Raw genomic sequence first — 22,319 nt, forward strand, 5'->3', positions numbered from 1 at the left:
TTTCTCATACCCTTTTCTGCTACTAGCCTCAATTTCAATTGATGCACACTGGACATTTTGTTTCAACAATTTATTAAAAGTTATTAATTAATTTTAATAACACATGAGCCTAAGGATATAATGGATGGGAGGGTTCTTTTCTTCTTTTTTTGATATATGTTTAATCTACTTGACCCTGCACACCATCCTCTGTAATCTATAATTGATGGTTGGTGCTCCCTGATCTCTAATCTTTACGCACAATACCAAAATATAAAGTCACTCAATTATGGGCACTCAATCTCCATAATTATAACTTAAAAAAAAAAAAAAGCTACCCCCAAGATAACACCAAAGGTAATATTGATCAAAGGCTGTTGCGACAAGACCCACAAAATACATTACAGTTGCAAAGGGTCTATTGGAAAATTTTGTGTAGAGGACTCAATTCAGTCTAAATATGCCCCAAAGTGACATATACAGAAATTCCGGAGAAAGTTTTTAAAGTCCAAAATGAACTGCTTTAATGGCACCTTTGTAGTATTAAAATACATTTTTAAAAAGAGTGTTGTCTTATCTTGGCAGAATTTAATTTGCATGGGAATTGGAAGCTATTGCTCCATCCACTGGTAAGAGTTCACAAGCAGGTGTTGCTGTTTGGTTGAGAGAAGTCCTCTTCAGTTTAATTGCACGGCTTGATGATTTTTCTGATGTCAAACTCTTTGTGTCAACCTGCTTTTCCTTTCTTCTGTCATTCAGTTCGCTTTTAGATTCTGACAACTGTTTGTGCACTTGGTTAGAAGTCCCTAAGTCATAACTGATTTTTTTATATTTTGACTCCGTTCTTTCAAAATCTAAAACAAATGTAGCTGACCTCTTTTGTGTAATCCCATCTGTAGATTCTGATGTCGGCCTTTCCTTGTCAGATTTCAATGAGTTCTTGATTCGAATCTGTGTATTTGTAGATGGGCCAGAATACCTTATGGGTTTTGGACCTGACTTGGATGTCATTGTATTTTCTTCTTGTTCATCTGCATATTCTACCAGTCTCCTAGTAAACAAGAAATAACTGTCACATCTGGACTCTTTAATCCTAATATAGCATGAACCTTAATCAGCAGCGCCAGGGAGGGTGATGGAGATATTGAAAAAAAAAATCAATAACCAGGTTTACCTATTCAGACTAAATGTTTCTACATACGCTATGAATTTAAAATATATCGAATAGTTTGTCAAACTGGTGCAGTTATTTAAAAGAAGCAAAGAGAATATTACAATTATATCATTTATCCAATTTATTTTAGCAACCAGGCAGTGGATTGGCCAGTGGTGCTTGCACAGATGTACCCTGGGCAGGTGCAGTTTTATACTAACATGAGCAAATCTGTTAGCCATCATTCTGTACCTTCTTTTCACAGGAGCCATATTCTGTTCATTCCCTTGTATTGAACGTTCTTCAAGAGTCCAACACTCAATTAGTTCCTGAGGCACACGCCAAAAGCTGAAACCTGCAGTATAATAAGCTATTGTACTTAGTTTGCAAACTATAAGAAACCATATTAATTCCGAAATGCCATAGCACACAGAAGCAACAAATTGACTTTGAATTATATCAAGTGTTACATTTTGGAACAGAAATTCATGGCATTCTTTAAAGGAGAAACAGTACATGCATAAACTAGGTTTCTATTATGTTTACATTTCCATAAACAGGAATGAACATTATGGTGGTGAATAACCTCTGTGTTTTTTTCCCCCACTACTGATCCCACTGAACTACACAGGGTTTGAAAGTTGCTTGCACACTACATGTGCTTATCTATATATATATATATTTAGCGAGATGGTCAAAATGACCAAATATATTTTTGCTTCACATGTGGTTTTAAAAAGCATACTGATGTTGTTGCACATTACTTCCAGTGCTATCATAAGAGACATATAGTTCCAGCAGAGCTAGTTGCAGATAACAGCAGGTCTTTTCAGCTAATAAGAGAGTACTGTTCTTACCTCTTCCCTTCCAGGTCTCAAAAGCATCCATCATGTTTTTCAGCTCGGATACACTGTAGTAGCTGAGAATATACTGGATATTACCGCCCGCTTCCCTGACAGAACAAGTGAAAACCAATGAAAAATAACACCTCTTCCGTAAACTTGAATATTCCAACAAGAATAAAGACATTTGCATCAGGGAAGTATGTTTGGAGTCAGTTACCTTTTATACATATTAATATGATGAATCCTGTCTCCAAGCTGTTTCTCAAGAGCAATCTTTCCATCCTTCTTTGTGGCATACACCCCAATCACTTTACTCTCACAGCTAGAGCCACAGGTATGCAAAAAATGTAACACCCAAACTGTGGGTTTTGTGCAAAAGAGGTTATAGGAATCACAGAAATCAAGCAAAACCTGAAAGTACAAATACAAAAATGAGTAATCTGATGATCCTGATCACGGATGCCACTTAAATTTGAAATTCCTGCATACTAAGGATAGTAATAAAAATATAGAACCTGGCGTTTTATGGATAACTAGACATTAAGCCCGTTAAATTAACGGGCGCGAGACAGTCTGTGGGGCACATGCGCAGTAGCTTCGCCAGAGACGGTCCGTGGGGCACATGCGCAGTAGCGCAATCCCACGGACACAGGGACTGGACAGAGACACTTCAACTTTATTATACAGGATGGATCTTTCCATAAATTGGATCTTCATACCTTAAGTCTACTAGAAAATCATGTAAACATTACATAAACCCAATAGGCTGGTTTTGCTTCCAATAAGGATTAATTATATCTTATTTGGGATCAAGTACAAGATACTGTTTTATTATTATAGAGGAAAAAATGCAAATGATTTTTAAAAATGTGAATTATTGGATTATAATGGATACTATGGGAGATGGCACTTGTACTTTCCAAAAATATATTATTTTTGGGGGGGGGGGTCAATGTATTATTTTGTGTATTTAGCCCATAAAAAATCATTTCCAAATGAGTTGAATTTTTGTGCATAAAGTAAAATATTTTTCTGGTATAAATCCCTATATCATGAAAAATATAACTTTTTAATTGTATTTATATTTAGAGCTCTAAATCTTGTTCCAGAAGTGGAACACTTAAACACTCTTTAAAAAAGGTATAGTTTTCCTAGGTATATTACCACCCCCCGGGAGAGAGCACAAAATTTTCAAAAAACCTACCTGCCCTTATCACTCTGCCTGTCACTTAGGGCTGCCACCTCACCCCTTTAAAACCAAACAAATATGAAGGGCTACTGACAGGATGATTATTTATGGGGATTATATGGGATACGTGTACCTAATATCAGACAAGGAGACAACACTTCAGTCCACGTGTAAGTAGGCCTACTCATTCACAACACAATGCAAATTTCTTTATACACATATATTACTACAGAATATAGTATATTGCTTTCCTCTTCATCAGTCCACTGCTATAGCGTACATCTTTTGGTTTACCTTGAAATGTATGGCAGTGTAACTAAACCATCCTTTAACTGCCCTTTACTGAATCATAATGCATTCTTAACTTCGCTCTTTGGGCAACTGAAATGTTTGTAGAGTGTCACAATAAAATAAATGGAGTCTTTCGATTTTACAAAAATTAACTAAAATATTTGTAGAGTGTCACAATTAAATAAATGGAGCCTTTTCGATTTTACATAAAGTAAAAGCAAGATATCTGTAGCACCTTTTTTAACTCTAAGTTTGATTTTAATGAGTATGTCTCCATTTCATTTGCTAAGTGGTCGGTCAGATTGTAAGGATATGGGATTCCAAAGTAATCGGCCTCCTCCTGAAGAGCAGTCCTTGTCTGTTCATCCTCTGGAATCTGGACTTCCCCATGCAGGTAATCTAGAAGATATTTAAAAAGCTCTCCATTCCTATCAATAACGCAAGAACCTATATAACATAAGAACAAGACAAAATGTTTTAGAAATCTAAATTACTAAACAGTAATGAAAATAATTAATAATCTTTCTATTACTTCACAGAAGTGCAAAACTGCATAGAAATAATGAATATAACATGTTTTATGACAAAACGGTTTAGAAATTGATTTGAATACAACTACTAGATAGTAAAGAAAATAAGCAAGAACATGTATTACTTCACAGAAGTGCAAAAAGTGCATAAAAACTTATATAAAAAGTTTCAGTTTAAAAGAACTCTGCTGCAAAAAAACTGATTTAATAATGATTTCTGAATATGCCAGAGCTACTGTTCTGCTTGCATATTTCCTGATTAGCATGGACCTGTCTGCTTTCTCCCAGTCACGTGAGTTTAGTTTAGAGTCAGTGGCCTTATATAACTTAGGCCCAAGTAATACCAAGTGTTTGCTTTCAGGCACATTTCCATTCCTGAAATTTCCTATTGACCTTCCTGAATTAAGCATTTCAGCTTGAAAACACTCACATGCACATTGGGGGTTGCCACTTAAAAGGGACCTGTTACCTTTAGAAATAATTCCAAATCCTATAATTTACTTATACGTAATCGATTATGTCCTTCATTCTTTTGGAATGCACAATTTGAGCATACAGGAAGGTGCCATTTTATGGAAATGTATCAAGGCAAACTTTGCTTTATCCCAAAATCTATTTCTATATCTAAGGCAGGAAAAGATATATATGACTAACATTTAAGATTTTAAAGATTTGTAAGATTAAAGGGGTTGTTCACATTCCAAAGACTTTTTTCACTTGCTTTCCATGTTTTATGTTGGACCTCTTTCGTAGAAGCTTAAAGTTCTATGTCTGTCTGACAGCTCAGTAATCCAGGCGCAGGTTCTGGACGGTAACAATTTGCTACATTAGTTGATACATTTCTCAGCAGCATCTGTGAACAACTGAACTGAAAAAAAGTTTTGGAAATTCCTTTATTTTGAAAAGGATTTTTATTATTCAGTTTTTTATGTCTGGGTGATAGGTCCCCTTTAAGGCTATTTCAGGCTACTTGGGTGACCATACACCTTGTCTTAAGGTGAAACACAGGATATTTTGCCCCCCAACACTGATCTACCAGAGAACCACAGTGGTCAAGATGGCTTTAATTGCCTGCTATGACTTCCTATTGCAATTGTCTACATTTGCTTCTCACTGATAAATTTTGAGCCTGTGGCAAACACTGAGATGTGGACAACTCTTTATACTGAATTGTTGTTGTTTCTGAGCTTTGTCCACCTGTAACTGTTCATTCTTAGCAATAGGAAGCAATAACATGTGATTTCAACATACTGCCTCATGGTTCTTTGCTAGGGCAGTGGAGAAGGCAAAGGGTCCCCTGTGCTATTGGCACAATTCAATCCTGGCATAATATTGCAACCTAATGATTCATTTAAACAAGAAAAGGGGAGAAGAACAGTTTAAATTAACATTATCTTTCTAAAACGAAGCAATAAAATACATGTTGTTCTGCTTTAGGAGAATAACTTATCAGAGCAGTCAGTTATCTTGCTAACTGTTTGCTAAAAGTTTATTTTCAGGTAACTTTCCCTTTAATCATAGTTAGAAATAATTTCTCCAAGAAACTACAGACATGCACGAAAGATGCAGTTTTCCAATAGATGGACTTCCCAGCTAAGTTTTCTGGCTGGAAGTGCATAAGAGCCAAGTCAGATATGATCACCTTGTCACATGTTTTATCCACCCATGTTAAATAAAAGTACACGATTTACCAGATTTATCAAGTTTTAGTGGAAAACGACCGCTGAACATTGAAGACAGCATGGAGTCTTTAAAGCGGCAAAGAGATTCCCGCCTTGCTGTAAAAATGCAGCCTCCCACATTGAGTCGAAGTACATCAGACATTTCTTTAGACGTATTTCCTTCTTCCATCATGACATACAGTTGTCTTGATACTTCATGAGATACTGTAAATGTTAAAAGAAGACAAAACCTATCAAGATGCATTCTCTCTCGCTCTATATTTATTGTTTTCCAATCACGGCCATGCCAGTGAGTGTCAGCTAACACTTACTAGCCTACTGCAGCTCATCTTGCCACTAAAGAGATGCTAATAATAATAAATAAATGATCCTGTTCTACAAGTCCATCTCTCTCCCCAACAACTCTCTCTTACAAGCCTCACACAGGTTCAGTGTATGATTGATTAGGTAACCAAGTTCTCAAAACTGTATTCTGTACTTCCATGATCACTCATTCACTTAAAGAACTCAATCAGCCTGGTGGAAACCCCATGTAACAATAGAGTAGCAATTACAGCTTTTGCTGCGACACCCAGCCAGCATTAGACAGCTATTATTTAGCGCAGCAGGTATTTCACTTATATGTTTGTGTGACATATCTATCAGAATGCAGATTTTCATTTTTGTTGGGACAGTCGGATTCCTTTTAACAAAGACGACATAGGCGCTACTCCGGCATCTGAAAAACACAGGCAGGTATATGCCCCATCTGTCATAGGCTTATGGATCACTGTATTTTAGGGGTGCACCGAATCCAGGATTCGGTTTGGGATTCGGCCTTTTTACAGCAGGATTCGGCCGAATCAAATCCGAATCCTAATTTGCATATAAAAATTAGGGGTGGGGAGGGAAATCGCATGACTTTTTGTCAAAAAACAAGGAAGTAAAAAAAATTTCCCTTTCAGGATTTGGCCAAATCTTTTTCGAAGGATTTGGCCGAATTGAAAATAGTGGATTTGGTGCATCCCTACTGGTTTTAAGTCATTAATTGTAATGGGACCAATACCCAACGCAGAACTGCCATCATAATTAATAACACAGCTGTTTTCAGAGGGTCTCAGTACATGGGTAAAATTTGGGGTCCCGGGACCCTTACTAAATAGTGGGGCTCATTTATCAACACTGTTTATATTTGCCCATGGGCAGTTACCTATAACAACCAATCTGTGATTAGCTTTTGAAGCCAGCGGCAAGTAGAGCAATGAATGCAGCAATTTAATTGGTTGCCATGGGTTACTGCCCAGTGTTAATAAATGAGCCGATTATAAGGGCCACACTATAGCACTTTGGTATCAGAAAACACCAGAGAGAAGTGTAGCATGAAATGACATGTGCCAGGAAGAATAAATTGATACCATTGCAGGGAAGTTAACTAAGCCCATGTCATTAGGCGAGTTATACTAGTTATATTATGATATATTATGATATGATACACAAACAGGAAAGTGGACTATACTTTGCCTAAAAAAGCTGCTTGGCTATAAAGAAACCGGCACAAACGTAGTCATCACAAATCCAACGCCTGAGAAATATGAGGTGAGATATTAACAGGCGCTGTCCACACAGAGCTTGACGTCGCTGTGGCTACTAACTTATCCGTCATTAACGCTGCCCGTACCGAACAATAACGACAATGACGAAACTGCTGACCGAGATACCAGACAGGCTCCGGTAGGCCGCGGTTAGGAGTAGCGTCACCAGGGAGGCGCGGCCTAAGTGAGCGCATTGACCAATAGGAGCCTTTGGGGGCGGGGTTTAGTCGCTTCGGCGTGAGGATGGAGCAGTGAATTGATTTAAGCGTCAGGGTTTCTTTCGCCTGCGAAATCGGCAGGTACTGTTGGCACTTCGCAGAAATAGTTTTTTTCCAAGTTCTGTGGCAGTTATTCGTAACATTTGTAACATATAGAAGCGTTCTGAGGAAAAAAGGAGAGATGAGGCGGTGAAGACATGGAGGGCAACCATAATAAAAGAAACTTTTTTATTGATTTTGATCACTTACTAAAATAGAAGATGCAATCAGTCGATAAACGAGTATTAATCGCTGCTTTCCGATTGTGTAACTTTAGAGTTATCCTATGGATAAAAATGATGCCAATACCTGTAGTGGTCTGTTCCCGGTGTAATTATAGTGCTGTACATACCCGGGACCTTGCGTGTGTAGAACACCATAAAACTGGGAACAACACACAGGTCTTGCTATCTTTATTCATAGCATACTTACTACTGGCGAGGCAAATACCTTCATCACCATTTGAGTGTTTGTTGTTACTTATGCCGTCACTGCTCGTCGCTTCCACAAGGCGGCTGACGTGACGCGTTACTGCGCGAACTTGTGCTCGTGACGTCACGGTCTCGCGCGAACAGACTTGTGGCGTCGTAATTTTCTGTAAGATAGGCGGCGAGGAGCTTGCAATTAGCAGCATTGAGGGAACGTGTAAGTATAGCCGGGACTGCGGGCTGTTGTTGGAAAGTTAGACTTGTGGCCAATATGTGTTTAAAGTAACGGGCCTCTGACTCATCCAATAAATGTCTTATTACTTCTGTATTAATAAACCACGCGTCATTATATTTAACGTGCTGGCTTGGCAGGAGACCCTGCTTCACATTCCACCCACATTGCTGTAATAGTGGGCCGAAAATGTGTTTATTAAGAAAATGATGTACTTTTTAAATTTGCAGGTAGCTTATCCTTGATACACTTAGCATCGTTTATTTGCATGGTGTTAGGCTTCTAATTTATGTTCTTACACTAATATATGTGTGTATATATTGTAAAATATAAGAATATTATAAGTTACCGACCATATAAAAACACTAGGCCCGGTGTTTTTATACAGATCATGGAACTCAGAGGTAACTTCTACTTAATATTTTTCAACTGGGGGTACGTTATTTATTATAATACACACATTTCAGTTAGTCATGTGACAAATGACATCAGAACTCACCGTTTATAACTGATGACATCAGAACTCTCTGTTTATAACTGATGATATCAGAACTCACCGTTTATAACTGATGACATCAGAATTCACCGTTTATAAGGATATAATTTACAAGATATTCATAGCTTTTGTTTGTGTGTGTATATATATATATATATATATATGTATATATATATATATATATATATATATATGTATATATGCTGTTGCACTCTAGGGACTTTTGCAAATAAAATGAAATTTATTTAGATGGACGTATCTTGATAAAGACCCCAATATACACACATGTGGGCAGCACTCCGCTCTTAGAGTTTCGACTCGGGTGCAAGGTAATTCAATTAGATAATGGAGAAATGACCAGCAACACCGTGATATTTTGTGAATAGTTGAAAGTGTATTATAAAAATGTGATTTTTTTTTTTAATACACTGTCAACTATTCACAAAATATCTCGGTGTTGCTGGTCATTTCTTATACATATATATATATATATATATATATTATCCACAACTTTATTCATCATCATTATTAGCGATGATACACCCAATGCCTAATTCAAAGCCTGGCACTGCCATAGTCGTGGACTGGTCCAACCCCCTTACCTGTGTGATCAGCACAAGACAGTACACACACGTGTGCCAAATAAGTAGGACACATGCTGTTGATTATATATATATATATATATATATATATATATATATATATATATATATATATATATATATATAAAAAGAAAAATCCCATAACTGCTCATTCCGTAAAAAAATAAAACATTTATTCAAAATTCCATTTAAGAAAAGAATGATACATACTGATCCCATAGTACTCCGCCTTACGCATTCTTCCAGCAAGCACCACGGATCGATTTTCCTGTTTCTGTCTTCAAATTTCCTGGGCAAGACGCATGCACAGTAGAATGAAATATGCAGCTTTTAAGTTAACATTCGGCATTTCGCTTTACCGGGCATGCACAGCTGTGAGAAGAAAGAAGATCCCGGAAGATGATCGCTTCAGGGGGGTTGCTGGAAGAAACCCAGGACCAGTGCAGTTTTCTCCTGATAGGTGCACCAGCCTGGGGTTTCCGGTAAGTAAATGCGATCACTTGGGGGTGCCTAACTTGGTACCCCCAAGTATAACAGGACTTTCTTTCTCCTTTAAATCCAAATGTCTCCTTCCCCATTGGATAACAGCGACCCCAGCACATCATTTAAAGGGGACCTGTCACCCTAAGAAAAAATTTCAAATTCTTTTCTATCATGTTAGTTGAGCAAAATAAACTTTACTTACACTGTATTTATTATTAAAATTTTGCTTCCTTCTGTCATGGAATTATACAATCACAGCAAGCAGGCAGCAGCCATTTTGTGGACACGGTTATTAAGGGAAATTGTGTATCACCCCAAAATCTTGTGTATGCACCAGAATGGGGGACCTAATGCCCATGTGCAGTGCCCTACACAATTATAGAGCTTGAGGAGGGAAGGGGGAATGTGAGGAGAGCAGTGACATGTAGGAAGTGCTGAATGGAAAGTGAAAGTAATTGATTGCCCCTCCTCTATGCCACGGGCATAGAGGAGGGGCAGGTAATATTTGATTGACAGTTTAGATATTTAAACGCCTTTATAACAGGTATGGATGTTTTAATGAAAATTTTTTTTGGGGTTTCATATTTAATTTGCAAAGGACTTTCATTATGCAGATTTTTATGTGTAGGTGACAGGTCCACTTTAACACAATAGGGGCCCCTAACAACAAACCCAAATGCTAACAAACCTCCAGAACAAAACCTACCAGGCTTATGTCCCACATGTAACGTAGGGCAGGCAGAGTATGGCACACAAGGTAGCATAGGGCAGGCAGGGTATGACACACAGGGAGCATATGGATGGCAGAGTATGGCACACACAGGAAACATACGGCAGGCAGAGTATCTCACACACGGAGCATAGTGTTTTTGGATATTTTAGATATTCTTACCCTCTGGCTGCTGTTTTTTGTTTACAATATACGCACGATGCACTCAAATTTATGGATATTGTTAGTGTTTCACAGTCAGAAATTTAGTATGTATTTTCATATTAAGTATAATGAATGCAGCTGTGTTTTTTATATATTTAGTATGTATAGTTTAATGCATTGCACTGTCATTGTATATTGTATTCAAGCACTATTGCACTACTTATTTTCCCATGAGTATACTGTTGTTTATAAAATTACACCGTTTTGGAATGATTAGGGTACATTTCACGACAGGTAGTACTTGTATAACTTTGTATGTGACAAATAAAGGAATCTATGCCACAAAAATGTATGTTTGTGTGTATTAGTGTAATAAGCGTGTGTGTAATGGGACACTAATTGTATGAGGCTGTATGATGCATCTTCACACATGGAGGGCCTGCAGGAACTGTACGAGGCAGGTTGCTTTGTTGGATCTGGTGAGGGGGGCCTTCTGGGGGAGCAGGAGGCCAATAGTAGCCACATGCCTACTGCTTCCTATGTGTCCCCTGGGCAATCTCGCTTCAAGTGCAAACAGTTGCCCCATCTGCTCATTGCCTAGGGTGGGGGAAGAAGTGAGCAGCGTAGGCTTTAAAAGGGCTCCTGTGCTCGCATACCCAGAAGTACTGCGGATCGTAGAATCTACATTTTGTGGCACCTAGGAACTTTTATCCACAGAACGTCAATTCTAGGATCTGTGGCACTTAAAGGGTTAAGTCTGTGCAAAATTCTGTACTTGCATGTGCAAGTATACGTGGCGCTACACATGCATTTATACACCAATCCATTTATTGTGCTGAAAGGGGATGTTCACCTTTATTTTAAAGGAAAACTAAACTTAAAATCACTGGCAGGGTGCCAAATGTTAGTATTATAATTGCTTACCTAGTACCCTGGGCTGGTGCTCAAGTTACCAGAAAACTGGGCTGGGGTACTTCTTTATAGGCTGATCCTCCATAATATTCTACCTCTTCTGTCTTCAGGGTGTGAGGTGCATACTCAGTAGTGTGAAAAGCCTGGCTTTTTTTTTTCTAAGTTGAGCTTTCACTTTACTGTGCATGTGCCTGCCCGGAATGAACAGAAGACATAAAAAATTGAAAAAAGATGAGAGGACTTCTGCAGCAATACTAAGGGCTGTGGCAGTTTTTATTGAACAGGAGCACAAACTGGGATATCAGGTAAGAGATTTTTAATCATTGGGTGTGACTATCGTTTTGGCACTCGCAGTAATTTTAAGTTTAGTTCTCCTTTGAGTTTTAACATGTAAATGGGCCTATATTCTAACTATTCATTGTTTTTTGCCTGACCCTGGTAGCATTTTCTTTAGTCCCTCCTATTTGTTTTCAATGGTTTTTAAATCTACTCATTGGTTGTTATGGTTATTAATGCCTTAGCAACCAGATCGTTGAAATAAATGAAGACCAACTGCAAATTCTGCTACATATACTGTAATAAAAGTTAATTCAAATTGAACAACTCTTCTAAGTAAATTGTAAAGATTGTTTTCACTACAGGAACAAATCCTACAGATATGGGACCTGTTAACTAGAACCGTAATTTGGATCTTCATACTTTAAGTCTACTAGAAAATCTTGTAAACATTAAATAAACCCAGTACGCTGGTTCTGCTTCCAGTAAGGATCCATTATATCTTGGATAGACTCACGTACAGTAGAAACCCCATTTTACGTTTTTTAGGGGACCATAAAAAATGATGTAAAATCTGGGAAATGTATTATGCATAATATATAGGTGGGACCACAAAACAACAATATAAAATAAGGGAAAACTTAAAATCAGGGTATGTAAAATGGGAGTTCTACAGAGAAAAAGTAAATTATTTTTAAAAAATTTGGATAAAATGGAGTCTATCGGAGACGGCCTTCCCGTAATTCAGAGCTTTCCGGATAATGGATCCCATACTTGTATTTTTTTTTTCTAATAGATGCCTTTGCCATTCTTATGTGAGGTGCCGTATATTTGTCCATGTTTGTGATAGCCTACCTATTGGGTATTTTGGTATACATGACAACACAACTGAGCATTGGGAATGCTTGTATTTGTGTTTTTGCCCCTTTTATGTTTTTGTTTATAGCTTGCTGTTTTTTGTTTGAGGGATTGATATGTACCAGTCTTCTTTTATGAACATGTGTTGTAATATTTATTTAAATAGACATGATTATGTGCATGTTGTTGTTAATCAGCACTGGAGGCAATGTGCATTTTTATTGCTTTAATAAATTGTGAAAATAGTTTTCATGAGGGGTGTGTGCCCTCTGTTTTTTTTTTTTTTTACTGTATTTTATTGTGGACCTTTAATGAGCTCTCTCAACTGTGCTTCATCTGTTTGCATTGCAGGAGCCTGTGAGTGTATGGTTTTGTTTTAGGTCATGCAGCAGCCTGTTATCTTGAACTACTGCACCTTCCATAATGGAGATTACAAATGCTTTCCAGGGACACATGTGTTCCCTACCACCACAAGGAACATGGTTATGCATTTACACGATGAGGTTGATTCCTCATATCTTCCTGTATACAACCTACAGGGCTTAAGTAATTGCAGGTACACAGGAGGACTGCAAAACTGTCACCAGGTTTTCAATCCTGTGGCTACTGACCGTGCTACAGTAGGATGTTCTGTGACTTTTCCTACTTTCCCAGTTCAGGATATGTGTCATCAAAGCATCCCTGCCCAAAATGAGTTTCTATGTAGCAGTGCAGGTGAGTGCTTCTTTTATGCTGCAATGCAGGGTTATTTTGTCATTTGTATTGCAATACACATTTCAACAAGTGGAAACTAATATACGGTAACTCAATCAACTTTGCATCCTTTCAACAAAGCCAGACTGAAGCAGAATGTTTGAACTATGACTGAGTTTCTTAGATTACCCTGCTTTTTCAGAATAACAAAATTCAGTGCATGTCTCATGTTTTCCATAGTATCTACAGCAAGCATTGTCTTAAGAGTCAAGTGTTCTTCTTACCCTTATGCATTACCACTATTGTATCTAATATTTTTGTGAGTCTTACTGTTTCATTGAACAGCAAAAATCTCCCTGTGGTGTAATTTCTTTGAGTTTTCTCACTTTAGTAACCCTACTTGTGATTTCCTCACTGGGAGCATAGGGTTCACTCATTAGCTTTGATATGGTATAGTATGTAGGGCAGTGGCATCAAACAGGTAAAAACTCTTATGGAAGAGTAATATGTGGAATAATAGATATTTTCCCAGTAGAGCAGCCTGGAAACAGCAAGGACCAGTTTCCGGTTCTTACTACCGATTTTTGGCAGAAACTGTTGGTACTTCTTTTTTTTTTCCCCCCTGCAAATTATGCCGCAACTTACCATATGACATTCTACCTACATCTAGAATTGCTTGAATACAATATTCGTCAAGTTCATAACTTTTTGGAAATTAACTTCAGATTACTTTCTAACGGTCAACACTGCCTAAGATTTCTATGAAAATCTTCTATTGGCTCATCCCAACCAATCAAAGGTTATTACTTAACCACCACACCCACATATAGCCATGCTATTAAAAGGAGTTGCTTTTCAAAATACTCCATTATGTATACCAAGGAGTGAAGGGTTTTATAGTCTGCTTGCCATGGCCAGATCTAACATTAACACTTTCAGATCTGGGTTTTATAAACAACATTGAAAATTGTAGCTTTAGATAGCTTTAGACTTGACAGCTTTAGAATGTGACCAATAACCCAGAAGAGAAAATATATTGACGTGAGACTGAACATTATAGTGTTTTTGGCAACTGAATACAAATTGTCAGGCCCTTTCCAAGTCAACTTGCAGTCTGATATTTCAGACACTGGATGGTTGCTAGGGTCCAGAAGAAATAAAGTGATGTAAATATATCTTTAAAAAACAATGATACATTTGAAAGTACTTTTGTTAATGAAATTGACATTGGCGTAGTTGTAACTGCCTTTAAGACACTTGTATGATAAGGTGCATGTGTTAGAATAGAAGTATGAACAAGGGCAAAAAGGCTTTAGTGAAAGAGCATTTCCTCCAGTTCAAGGTGGCATAAGGGAAACCGGAAAATAACCCAAAAGCGGTTTCAGGTTGGATTTTAAAAAGTAAGCATTAGCTGCACTTTCAATGGGCTGTTAGCTAGCAAAAACATAGGAAACGAAAAATATATTGATTAATGCAATGTTTTTAGCGCAATGAATTGCATAGTGGACACACGACATGGGGCACTTAGCATACAAAATGTACAATATCGCATTAAATTGAATTGAGCTCATTGAGTCTTAAAAATAAGGGTGTTTATGTCTGTGACTTTATGTGATTGCAGTTAACCTATTGGATTTTTCTTAAATATGCCTAAAATTGTAATTTGATTTCAATTGCAAAAATTGCAGTAGAAATTACTCATGAATATATGTAATTTTTTGGTAAAATTTGCTCCTTAGCGTTAAATTTATAGAAGGTCAAGATCAAACATTTATACAACCTTCCTCTTATGTATATAAATAAATATTCTATTAAAAATTTGTACTAAAAATAATCGAGTTACTCACACTAACAGAGCCTGCACTCTGGTTGGGGAAAGCAATAGTATTTTTCCAAGAAAAGCCAACCATCAAGCACTCTGACCTCTACAATGGGAAGGACCTCCTAGTGTGGGTGGCCATGTTAGGGCACATACTCATAATGATAGTGTGTGATAGCTCTCTACTTATGCACAAGTGTGAGACATAGGACCAGGGTCAGATAGTAGCTCCAGGGTTCCCACATCGCTCTGTGTTAATAAGAACAGCATAGAATCGTACAGGCTGATATATTAGCTTTAAGTAGGGATTGGATGGCTTTTTAGCAAGTGAGGAAATACAGGGTTATGGGAGATACTGTAGCTCATAGTACAAGTTGATCCAGGGACTAGTCCGATTCCCATTTTGGAGTCAGGAAGGAATTTTTTTCCCCTCTGAGGCAAATTGGGTTTTTGTGCCTTTGGATCAACTAGCAGTTAGGCAAGTTAAAATAGAGTTAAAAGTTTGAACTTGATGGACGTGTGTTTTTTTTTTTTTTCAACCTAACTTACTATGTTACTATGTGTCTGTCGGGTGCACAAGTCACTTTTATGCCAAATTTCAGAAATTACAGAAACCAGACTTTGTTGTGTCTATTTTGCTTGGAAGTGCAAGTGTGTTAAATGAAACATATTAGCTGCAACTTCCCTGGTAACAGCAATAGCATAGTATTATGTCCCACAGGTCATTAAGTATCTACAAAACACATCCTAAATATGAATGCCAAGAGTCTATTGAACAATTTAATGCCCACTCTGTGCATAGGTTTGCCAAAGTATGGAGATGTACAGACCCCAAAATATACTTTCTGTGTACTAATTTCATGGTTTATGTTTCTTTGCTTTGCAAACATACTGGCTAATTTATGTGGTAAACCTGCAAAAAAGTATGTGGAATTAATAAATTAATACACATTACCCTGAATCTAGCATGGGTAAAGACATATTTCTATTCTAAAGAACCAATCTGTAATTAGCTGTTATTTAAGAAATTTGAAAAAATCACCTCAGCTTGCATTTTACCCCACATATCACATAGACCAACACCAGGAGTCTGCTGAACAGTTTAATGTCCAGTATCCAAAGTATATGCCAAGTAGAGACCCCCAAATGAAAATAGTGCATATCAATTTTCATGCAAAATAAGCACCTGTATGTGTTGTCAGACTCGCTAAGAGCAAGAAGACCACAGATAACCATATGTTTTCATAGAGTACACATTTCCCTGAATCCAAATGGGTTAATATGTATTTATACACTACACTAACTTTAGTGGTTTTTATAACTGTTTCTGAAAATTGCCTCAAAGCTTCCATTTTATTCCATCATGTGCCCCAAATATCTCAATGTACCAACATAAATCATTTTAGTTTGATGCACAAAATGCATAGGTTTAGCAAACTATGTGGCATGTAGATGCTCCAGAATGAAATCAAGTAGTCAAGAAAAATGCAGAATGCATTGCCAAGTGAATATTTCGACTAATGAGATATGTAGTCAAATTTGTTCTGTTGTGCAAACTTTATTTGCACAAACAAGCAATAAACCGCTATGCAGAAGCAAAAGTCTAATAAAATCACTAAAAATTAAACTTTAACAACACTGAAATAAAATAAAGGATTTCACAGGGTGGCTAGAGGTTAGGCATTAGATGCAATAGCCTTTAAAAGGAAGGAAAGGCTTTTTATACCCAGAATTTTAAATTGTATAAACAGCAGCAGGAAAGCAGTTAAAATAGTATGTGTTTAAATGTGTTTTTCTGAAATGCATTTTTAATTAAGGGGCAGATTTATTAAGGATTGAGTTGTTTTCCTCAAATTCGAGTATTCAAGGTTTTTTTTGGTCAAATACCGATTTTTCGGGTTAAAAAAAAATAAAATTTTTTCAAGATTTATTATACCCCGACCATGAAAATAGCTCAAATCTGAAAATACACCATCTAAGACCTGTTAAGGTCATGCAGGAGTCAATGGCAGAGCTCCCTTGAACCATTTGAAGATATTAATAGCCTTCATGGTCGAGTTTGTTTCCGAGGGCTTTGCCTGAAAACTTGATCAATTCGAGTGATTCAAGTTTTTTGCTGTGCTTTAATTATGTCCGTAAAATAGGCATCCCTGTGAAAGATATACATTTGAGAATGTAGAACAGAATGCTACAAAAGTGCTCATCTGTAAAGAGCACTGAGAGCTGCATATTCTGCTAGATACTTTGAACATTTACTTTGCTTTTTCATAATTGCTTATCATATTTCACTGAAATGTTTTAAGTTACAAGTAGTTCTCAATTAGAAAATGCAACAATAAAAACAAGCATTGTTAACACATGGTCTTGTGTTTTGCATTTTTTTAACATCTAATTATTTTTTATTTTTTTTGCATTTCTTGATAATGGTTAAAACCTGGTGATGTCGGATAGCTTGGTTACTGTCTACCTTGTGTTTTAGTGTAGTGCGTTTAGTTTCTGTTTAAATGGTTGGGTAGTGTGATAGACTTGAAAGTTAGTGTGTTTGCTGGCTACCTATTTCAAAATGTCTGCCTTCACATTGTCTATAATGAATGATAAACCTGTGTTGGTAGTATGCCGTTGGCTCTTCTGAATTATCTTGAGCATGCCTTGGAGGCTTGTTGTAAAGGTGGCCATTAATGCCTAGATCTGGCCAGTCTATTTGGTTGACCTCAGGACCTATTTAGATAGTCCTTTGGATTAAAAGTACTCATCCTTATGTAACATTTTTTTAGTTGGCCAAATGCAAGTTGCTGAAGCTTCCTTTTGTTTTGATCAATTGGGTGGTAGGGCAGTCATTAATAGCTCTATAATTTGTCAATTAGAAGAGATTTTGGAAGCTTTCTTCACCATCTGCTTTTTTTTAATTTATTTTTTTACATGTAAAGGCATTATAGTTGGCACTCACATTTGGGGTTGTTTTAACTATCTTTGTTATTTGTACTGAAGTTTGGTCAGTCTCTGTAAGTGTATTATATATTTCCAGATCCTTATTTTCCAATGCATTAGATGCCAGATTTACAGTAAAGTAAATGTAAAGAACAATTTCTTACCTATGCTTTTGGGCACAAAGGCAAAATTTCAATATTTTAAAAGCTTGGATAAATTGATACCACATGTTACTGAAAATATGTGGCTTCAAGAGACCCCAAAATGTGCATTCTAATTTTAATAGCTGACACTTTAGCCCCTTCAAAAGCAAAACTCTCACTGTGATTTATGTTTGATGCAACCTCTTAATGGTAAGATAACCCACTAAAACCATATATGCAATAACTTTTCTGAATTTTATGTTTTCCTGGAATGTGTGCTGTTTTGACATGTCCCCCTAGTGAAAGTAAAATCATAATCGTAAAATCATAAAGAAAATACACTGGCGATTTGAGATAATTGCCAGTCAACATGATATAGTGGCATTTTGAGTGTTTTGCTGTTTGCCCATGTAGTTCAAAAACGTCAACATAAAACTCTAAACATCGCCATTATTCCAGAAGAAAGTGGAATGACCTGCTGGATTTAGTATATGTATTGTCCAAGGTTTATGAAATTTTATAATCAGTATGCCTTTGCATGTGTTGGTTCTTGTTAAAAGAACAGTAACACCAAAAAATAAAACTGTTTTAAAGTAAATAAAATATAATGTAGTGTTGCCCTGCACTGGTAAAACTGCTGTTTGCTTCAGAAACTCTACTATAGTTCATAAAAACAAGCTGCAGTGTCGCAATGGTGGAAATTGAAAAAAGGCTATATGGCACAAATTAAATAGTAGATAACAGATAACACCATTATGTTCTACAGAGCTTATCTGCTGTGTAACCTGAGCCTTTTCTCCTTTGAATGGCTGCCCCATGACTACACAGCAGCTTATTTATATGAACAGGGATGCACTGAATCCAGGATTCGGTTCGGGATTCTGGCTTTTTCAGCAGGATTCGGATTTGGCCTAACCGAATCCTAATTTGCATATGAAAAATTAGGGGCGGGGAGGGAAATATTATGAATTTTAGTCACAAAACAAGGAAGTCCAAAATGTTTTCCCCTCCCACCCCTAATTTGCATATGCAAAATAGGATTCGGTTAGGAATTAGGCAGAATCTTTCGCGAAGAATTCGGGGGTTCGGCCGAATCCAAAATAGTGGATTCGGTGCATCCCTAATAGAATATACTTTCCACCAGTGCTAGATAAGTCCCAAACCTGGAGTCTGTCATAAGTTTTTATGAAAATACTTGTCAGTTGGTGGATATTGGTTAGAATACCGTGAAACCTCAATTTTACTTACCCTGCTTTTAATTATTTTTTTTTTACCCTGAAAAACGTCCCATCCACATACAGTATAATGCATTCCCCTGATTTTACACCATTATTTAAATAGTTCTTGAAAATCCTAAAATGGGGGTTTTTACTGTATCTGTTTTCTGGAAAAAGTCCATATGTTACGACTGACGACAGGCAATTTCCAACTTCATAGCAGGACTGGGCACTTCTCTTGTCAACTGAAAAGTACATCTTATGTGCCATGAGCCTTAAGCTGGCCATAGACGCAAAGATCTGATATCGTACGATTGCTGTCAGGGGCAGAACATTGCTGATCTGTTCTTTAACTAATCTGACTGGTAAGACTTTGATCTGAATGGTTAGTGGCGGGTCGGGAGTTGGGAAAGTCCGATCGTACGTTGATTCGTAGGATCGGATCTTTGCATCTATGGCCAGCTTAAGTCATTTTGATGAGACTGAAATATATATATATCTATATATATATATATAGATATATATATACAGAGCGATAGTGGGACGCACATCCATTCAAATGGACAATGTCTGGGTGCCAGTCGTAAAGTAAATAAATATATCCCAGCAGATGATGGCACACCAAAAAATGTAGCAAAATGCAAAAAAAGTTAAATTATATCGGGTATATATATATATATATATATTCGCCATAGGTATCCCGACTCCTTTAGGCATTGCTCTCACACAATACCCGGGTGCTGCTTCTGGGAATCTTGTATATATAAACAAATGCAGTAGTGCACTCATGGGCTTTGATTAAAACAGAATCAATGTTTCGGCTCACGTATATATATATATATATATATATATATATATATATATATATATATATATATATATATATATATATATATATATCTTCTTTTATTTTCTCTCCTACTAACATTTAGTGTTAAATCTTAACATTTTTTCCTAAAGGGAACTACGTAGAGAGCAAGTGCCAAAGTTGTAAGGAGAAGAAAAGAGAAATACTCAGCAGGTATCTGCTATTTTCTTTTAATAAGATTCTGTGTTACCTGCATGTTTAATATTTTGATCCAAACAGTGTTGTAAAATTAACTTCACATGTAAAAAGTTCTGGTGTTACATATAATGTGGATCACCATACGTTTTGAATTGTATACAATTTGGATCTCCATACCTTAAGTCTACTAAATATCGTTTAAACATTAAATAAACCCAGTAGGATTGCTTTGCCTCCAAGGCAATAAGGATTCATTGTATCTTAGCTAGTTAGGATAAAGCACAATGTACTGTTTTATCTTTACTAAAAGAAAACATTTTAAAACATTTGTTATTTGATTAAAATTGAGTCTATGTGAGATGGCCTTTCCATAAGTCAGAATTTTTTGGATAAAGAGTTTCCAGATAATGGATTACATACCTATAACTGTTGAAATAAATATTTGATTAGCAGGTGCTGGAGAAATTTGAATCACAGCACTGCAGTGCCATCTTTACTTGCTTACCCAGTTCCCAGTCAGACTTTTGATTTTGCTTTACACATGCATAGTAGCACAAAGTACTCAGTGATTTAACGCTATTGCACAGTATATTGCTTTTGTTATATGTTAAAGGAGAATTAAACCCTTTCTACTAAAATCCCCTACCCTACATAGACCCCCCAGCCTAGGTGGCACCTTTGCTAAATGCCCCTAACTCTTTACTTAGCCCTCGGTGCAGATTCAGAGCATCAGAGTTCACGGCAGCCATCTTCTTCTCTTTGGTAATCTTCGGGAAGTAAGTAGCGTATTGGCACATGCGCAGTTGGAGCAATTTTCTGTTTCGTGACAACTACGCATGCGCAGAAAGTCACGGAAATTACCAAAACACTGGAAGAAGACCTGAAGATTCCCAAAACAGCTGAAGATGGAGCCCATGAACTCCGCTGGGTAGAATCTGCACCGAGGGGTAAGTAAAGAGTTAGGGAGTTTAGGAGTTCTAAAAAAACATGCATATACATACAGTATGTATATACATAGTATATCACTGCATTGCATTCTGCTCTTGTAAGTGCACAAATACCACATAATGTCCAATGTGGACAGATAAGTTATTTCCATTAAGCATTTGTAGATTATTTAATACATTTCTTAGCACTAGAAATGTGATACACAATTAACAGCATGCCTGGCCTTTTTATACCTGTCATATCAGACTGTCCCTTCTTTTTTCTGACCCTGAAAGATTTTGATAAGAATGTGATCTTCACTGACACATTATGAAGTTCAACTATGATTTGATTAGTGATTAATGCAATTGGCCTGATACTCATGGAAATCACAATTTTTGTTTTCTTTTTGCATTAAACAAGTAGGACCAGCAGAAAAGCTTTACTGAGAATGAGAACATGAAAGTTTATGAAGATTCTGTGTAAAATACACATTAAGTGGCAGATTTATTAAGGGTCGAATAGTAAATTAAAATGTTCTGATTTTTTTGGTGTCAAAAAAATTTTAATCCCCCGACTCGAATGTAAGATTTATCACACCTCTACCATGGAAACAATTCTAATTTGAATATACAACACCTAAAGCATGCCAAGTTAATTTACAAGTCAATAGCAGATGTCCTATTTGAATATGTTAATAGCCTTCCTGAGATTCAAGTTTTTTCTGGAGGGAAAACTCGTTTCGAATTAGATTAGTATTTTCGGGTCAGGACTATTCGATCGAATATTAGACGTTCGCATTTTTTTCTTAAATAAACTCCCATTCGATTTGTGAGTATATTCAAATTTATTAGAGTAACAAATAATTCACATCAATTCGACCTTTGATAAATCTGCTTTGATAAATGCTCATTAAAGTGCCATTTTT

At 36.7% G+C, this 22,319-nt stretch overlaps 2 protein-coding genes across 12 annotated transcripts in view; one reads left to right on the forward strand and one right to left on the reverse strand.

The window, feature by feature from the left end:
* Positions 1 to 386: 386 nt before the first annotated feature.
* kctd18.L (potassium channel tetramerization domain containing 18 L homeolog) lies at positions 387 to 8,131 on the reverse strand. 6 transcript variants are annotated; one of them, XM_018234557.2, is made up of 8 exons: positions 7,708 to 7,892; positions 7,327 to 7,621; positions 5,679 to 5,873; positions 3,693 to 3,904; positions 2,195 to 2,388; positions 1,990 to 2,084; positions 1,385 to 1,487; positions 387 to 1,030 (listed from the first exon to the last, which is right to left on the reverse strand). In XM_018234557.2, exons 3-8 carry the CDS (start codon positions 5,839 to 5,841, stop codon positions 568 to 570), a joined length of 1,230 nt encoding a protein of 409 aa, XP_018090046.1. In that variant the 5' UTR covers positions 5,842 to 5,873; positions 7,327 to 7,621; positions 7,708 to 7,892; the 3' UTR covers positions 387 to 567.
* The window catches only part of LOC108701507 (RNA-binding protein 44), a 37,065-nt gene continuing 22,147 nt past the window's right edge, over positions 7,402 to 22,319 (forward strand). For 2 of the 6 annotated variants that reach the window (XM_041575946.1, XM_041575947.1), the window contains exons 1-2: positions 8,004 to 8,142; positions 20,419 to 20,479. Coding sequence is in view for 3 of the 6 variants with exons in the window: in XM_041575944.1 (XP_041431878.1) it covers positions 13,042 to 13,372; positions 20,419 to 20,479 (392 nt within the window). In the remaining 3 variants the exon portion in view is untranslated. Of the gene's footprint in view, positions 7,540 to 8,003; positions 8,143 to 9,489; positions 9,738 to 13,009; positions 13,373 to 20,418; positions 20,480 to 22,319 lie in introns of those variants that run through there. The other 4 variants (XM_041575944.1, XM_018236261.2, XM_018236262.2 and 1 more) reach the window with 4 other exon arrangements.

Source organism: Xenopus laevis, chromosome 9_10L (genome assembly GCF_017654675.1).
Source record: "Xenopus laevis strain J_2021 chromosome 9_10L, Xenopus_laevis_v10.1, whole genome shotgun sequence".
In the NCBI taxonomy this organism is placed as follows: domain Eukaryota; kingdom Metazoa; phylum Chordata; class Amphibia; order Anura; family Pipidae; genus Xenopus; species Xenopus laevis.

Excerpts from the sequence above, each read along its gene's own strand:
- kctd18.L (XM_018234555.2), bottom strand. The coding sequence starts at position 8,131 with ATGCTGCTAATTGCAAGCTCCTCGCCGCCTATCTTACAGAAAATTACG. Across the intron at positions 1,488-1,989 it reads TGAGACCTGGAAGGGAAGAG|GTTTCAGCTTTTGGCGTGTG; the intron begins GTAAGAACAGTA and ends ATTATACTGCAG. Across the intron at positions 1,031-1,384 it reads ATGGCTCCTGTGAAAAGAAG|GAGACTGGTAGAATATGCAG; the intron begins GTACAGAATGAT and ends CTTGTTTACTAG.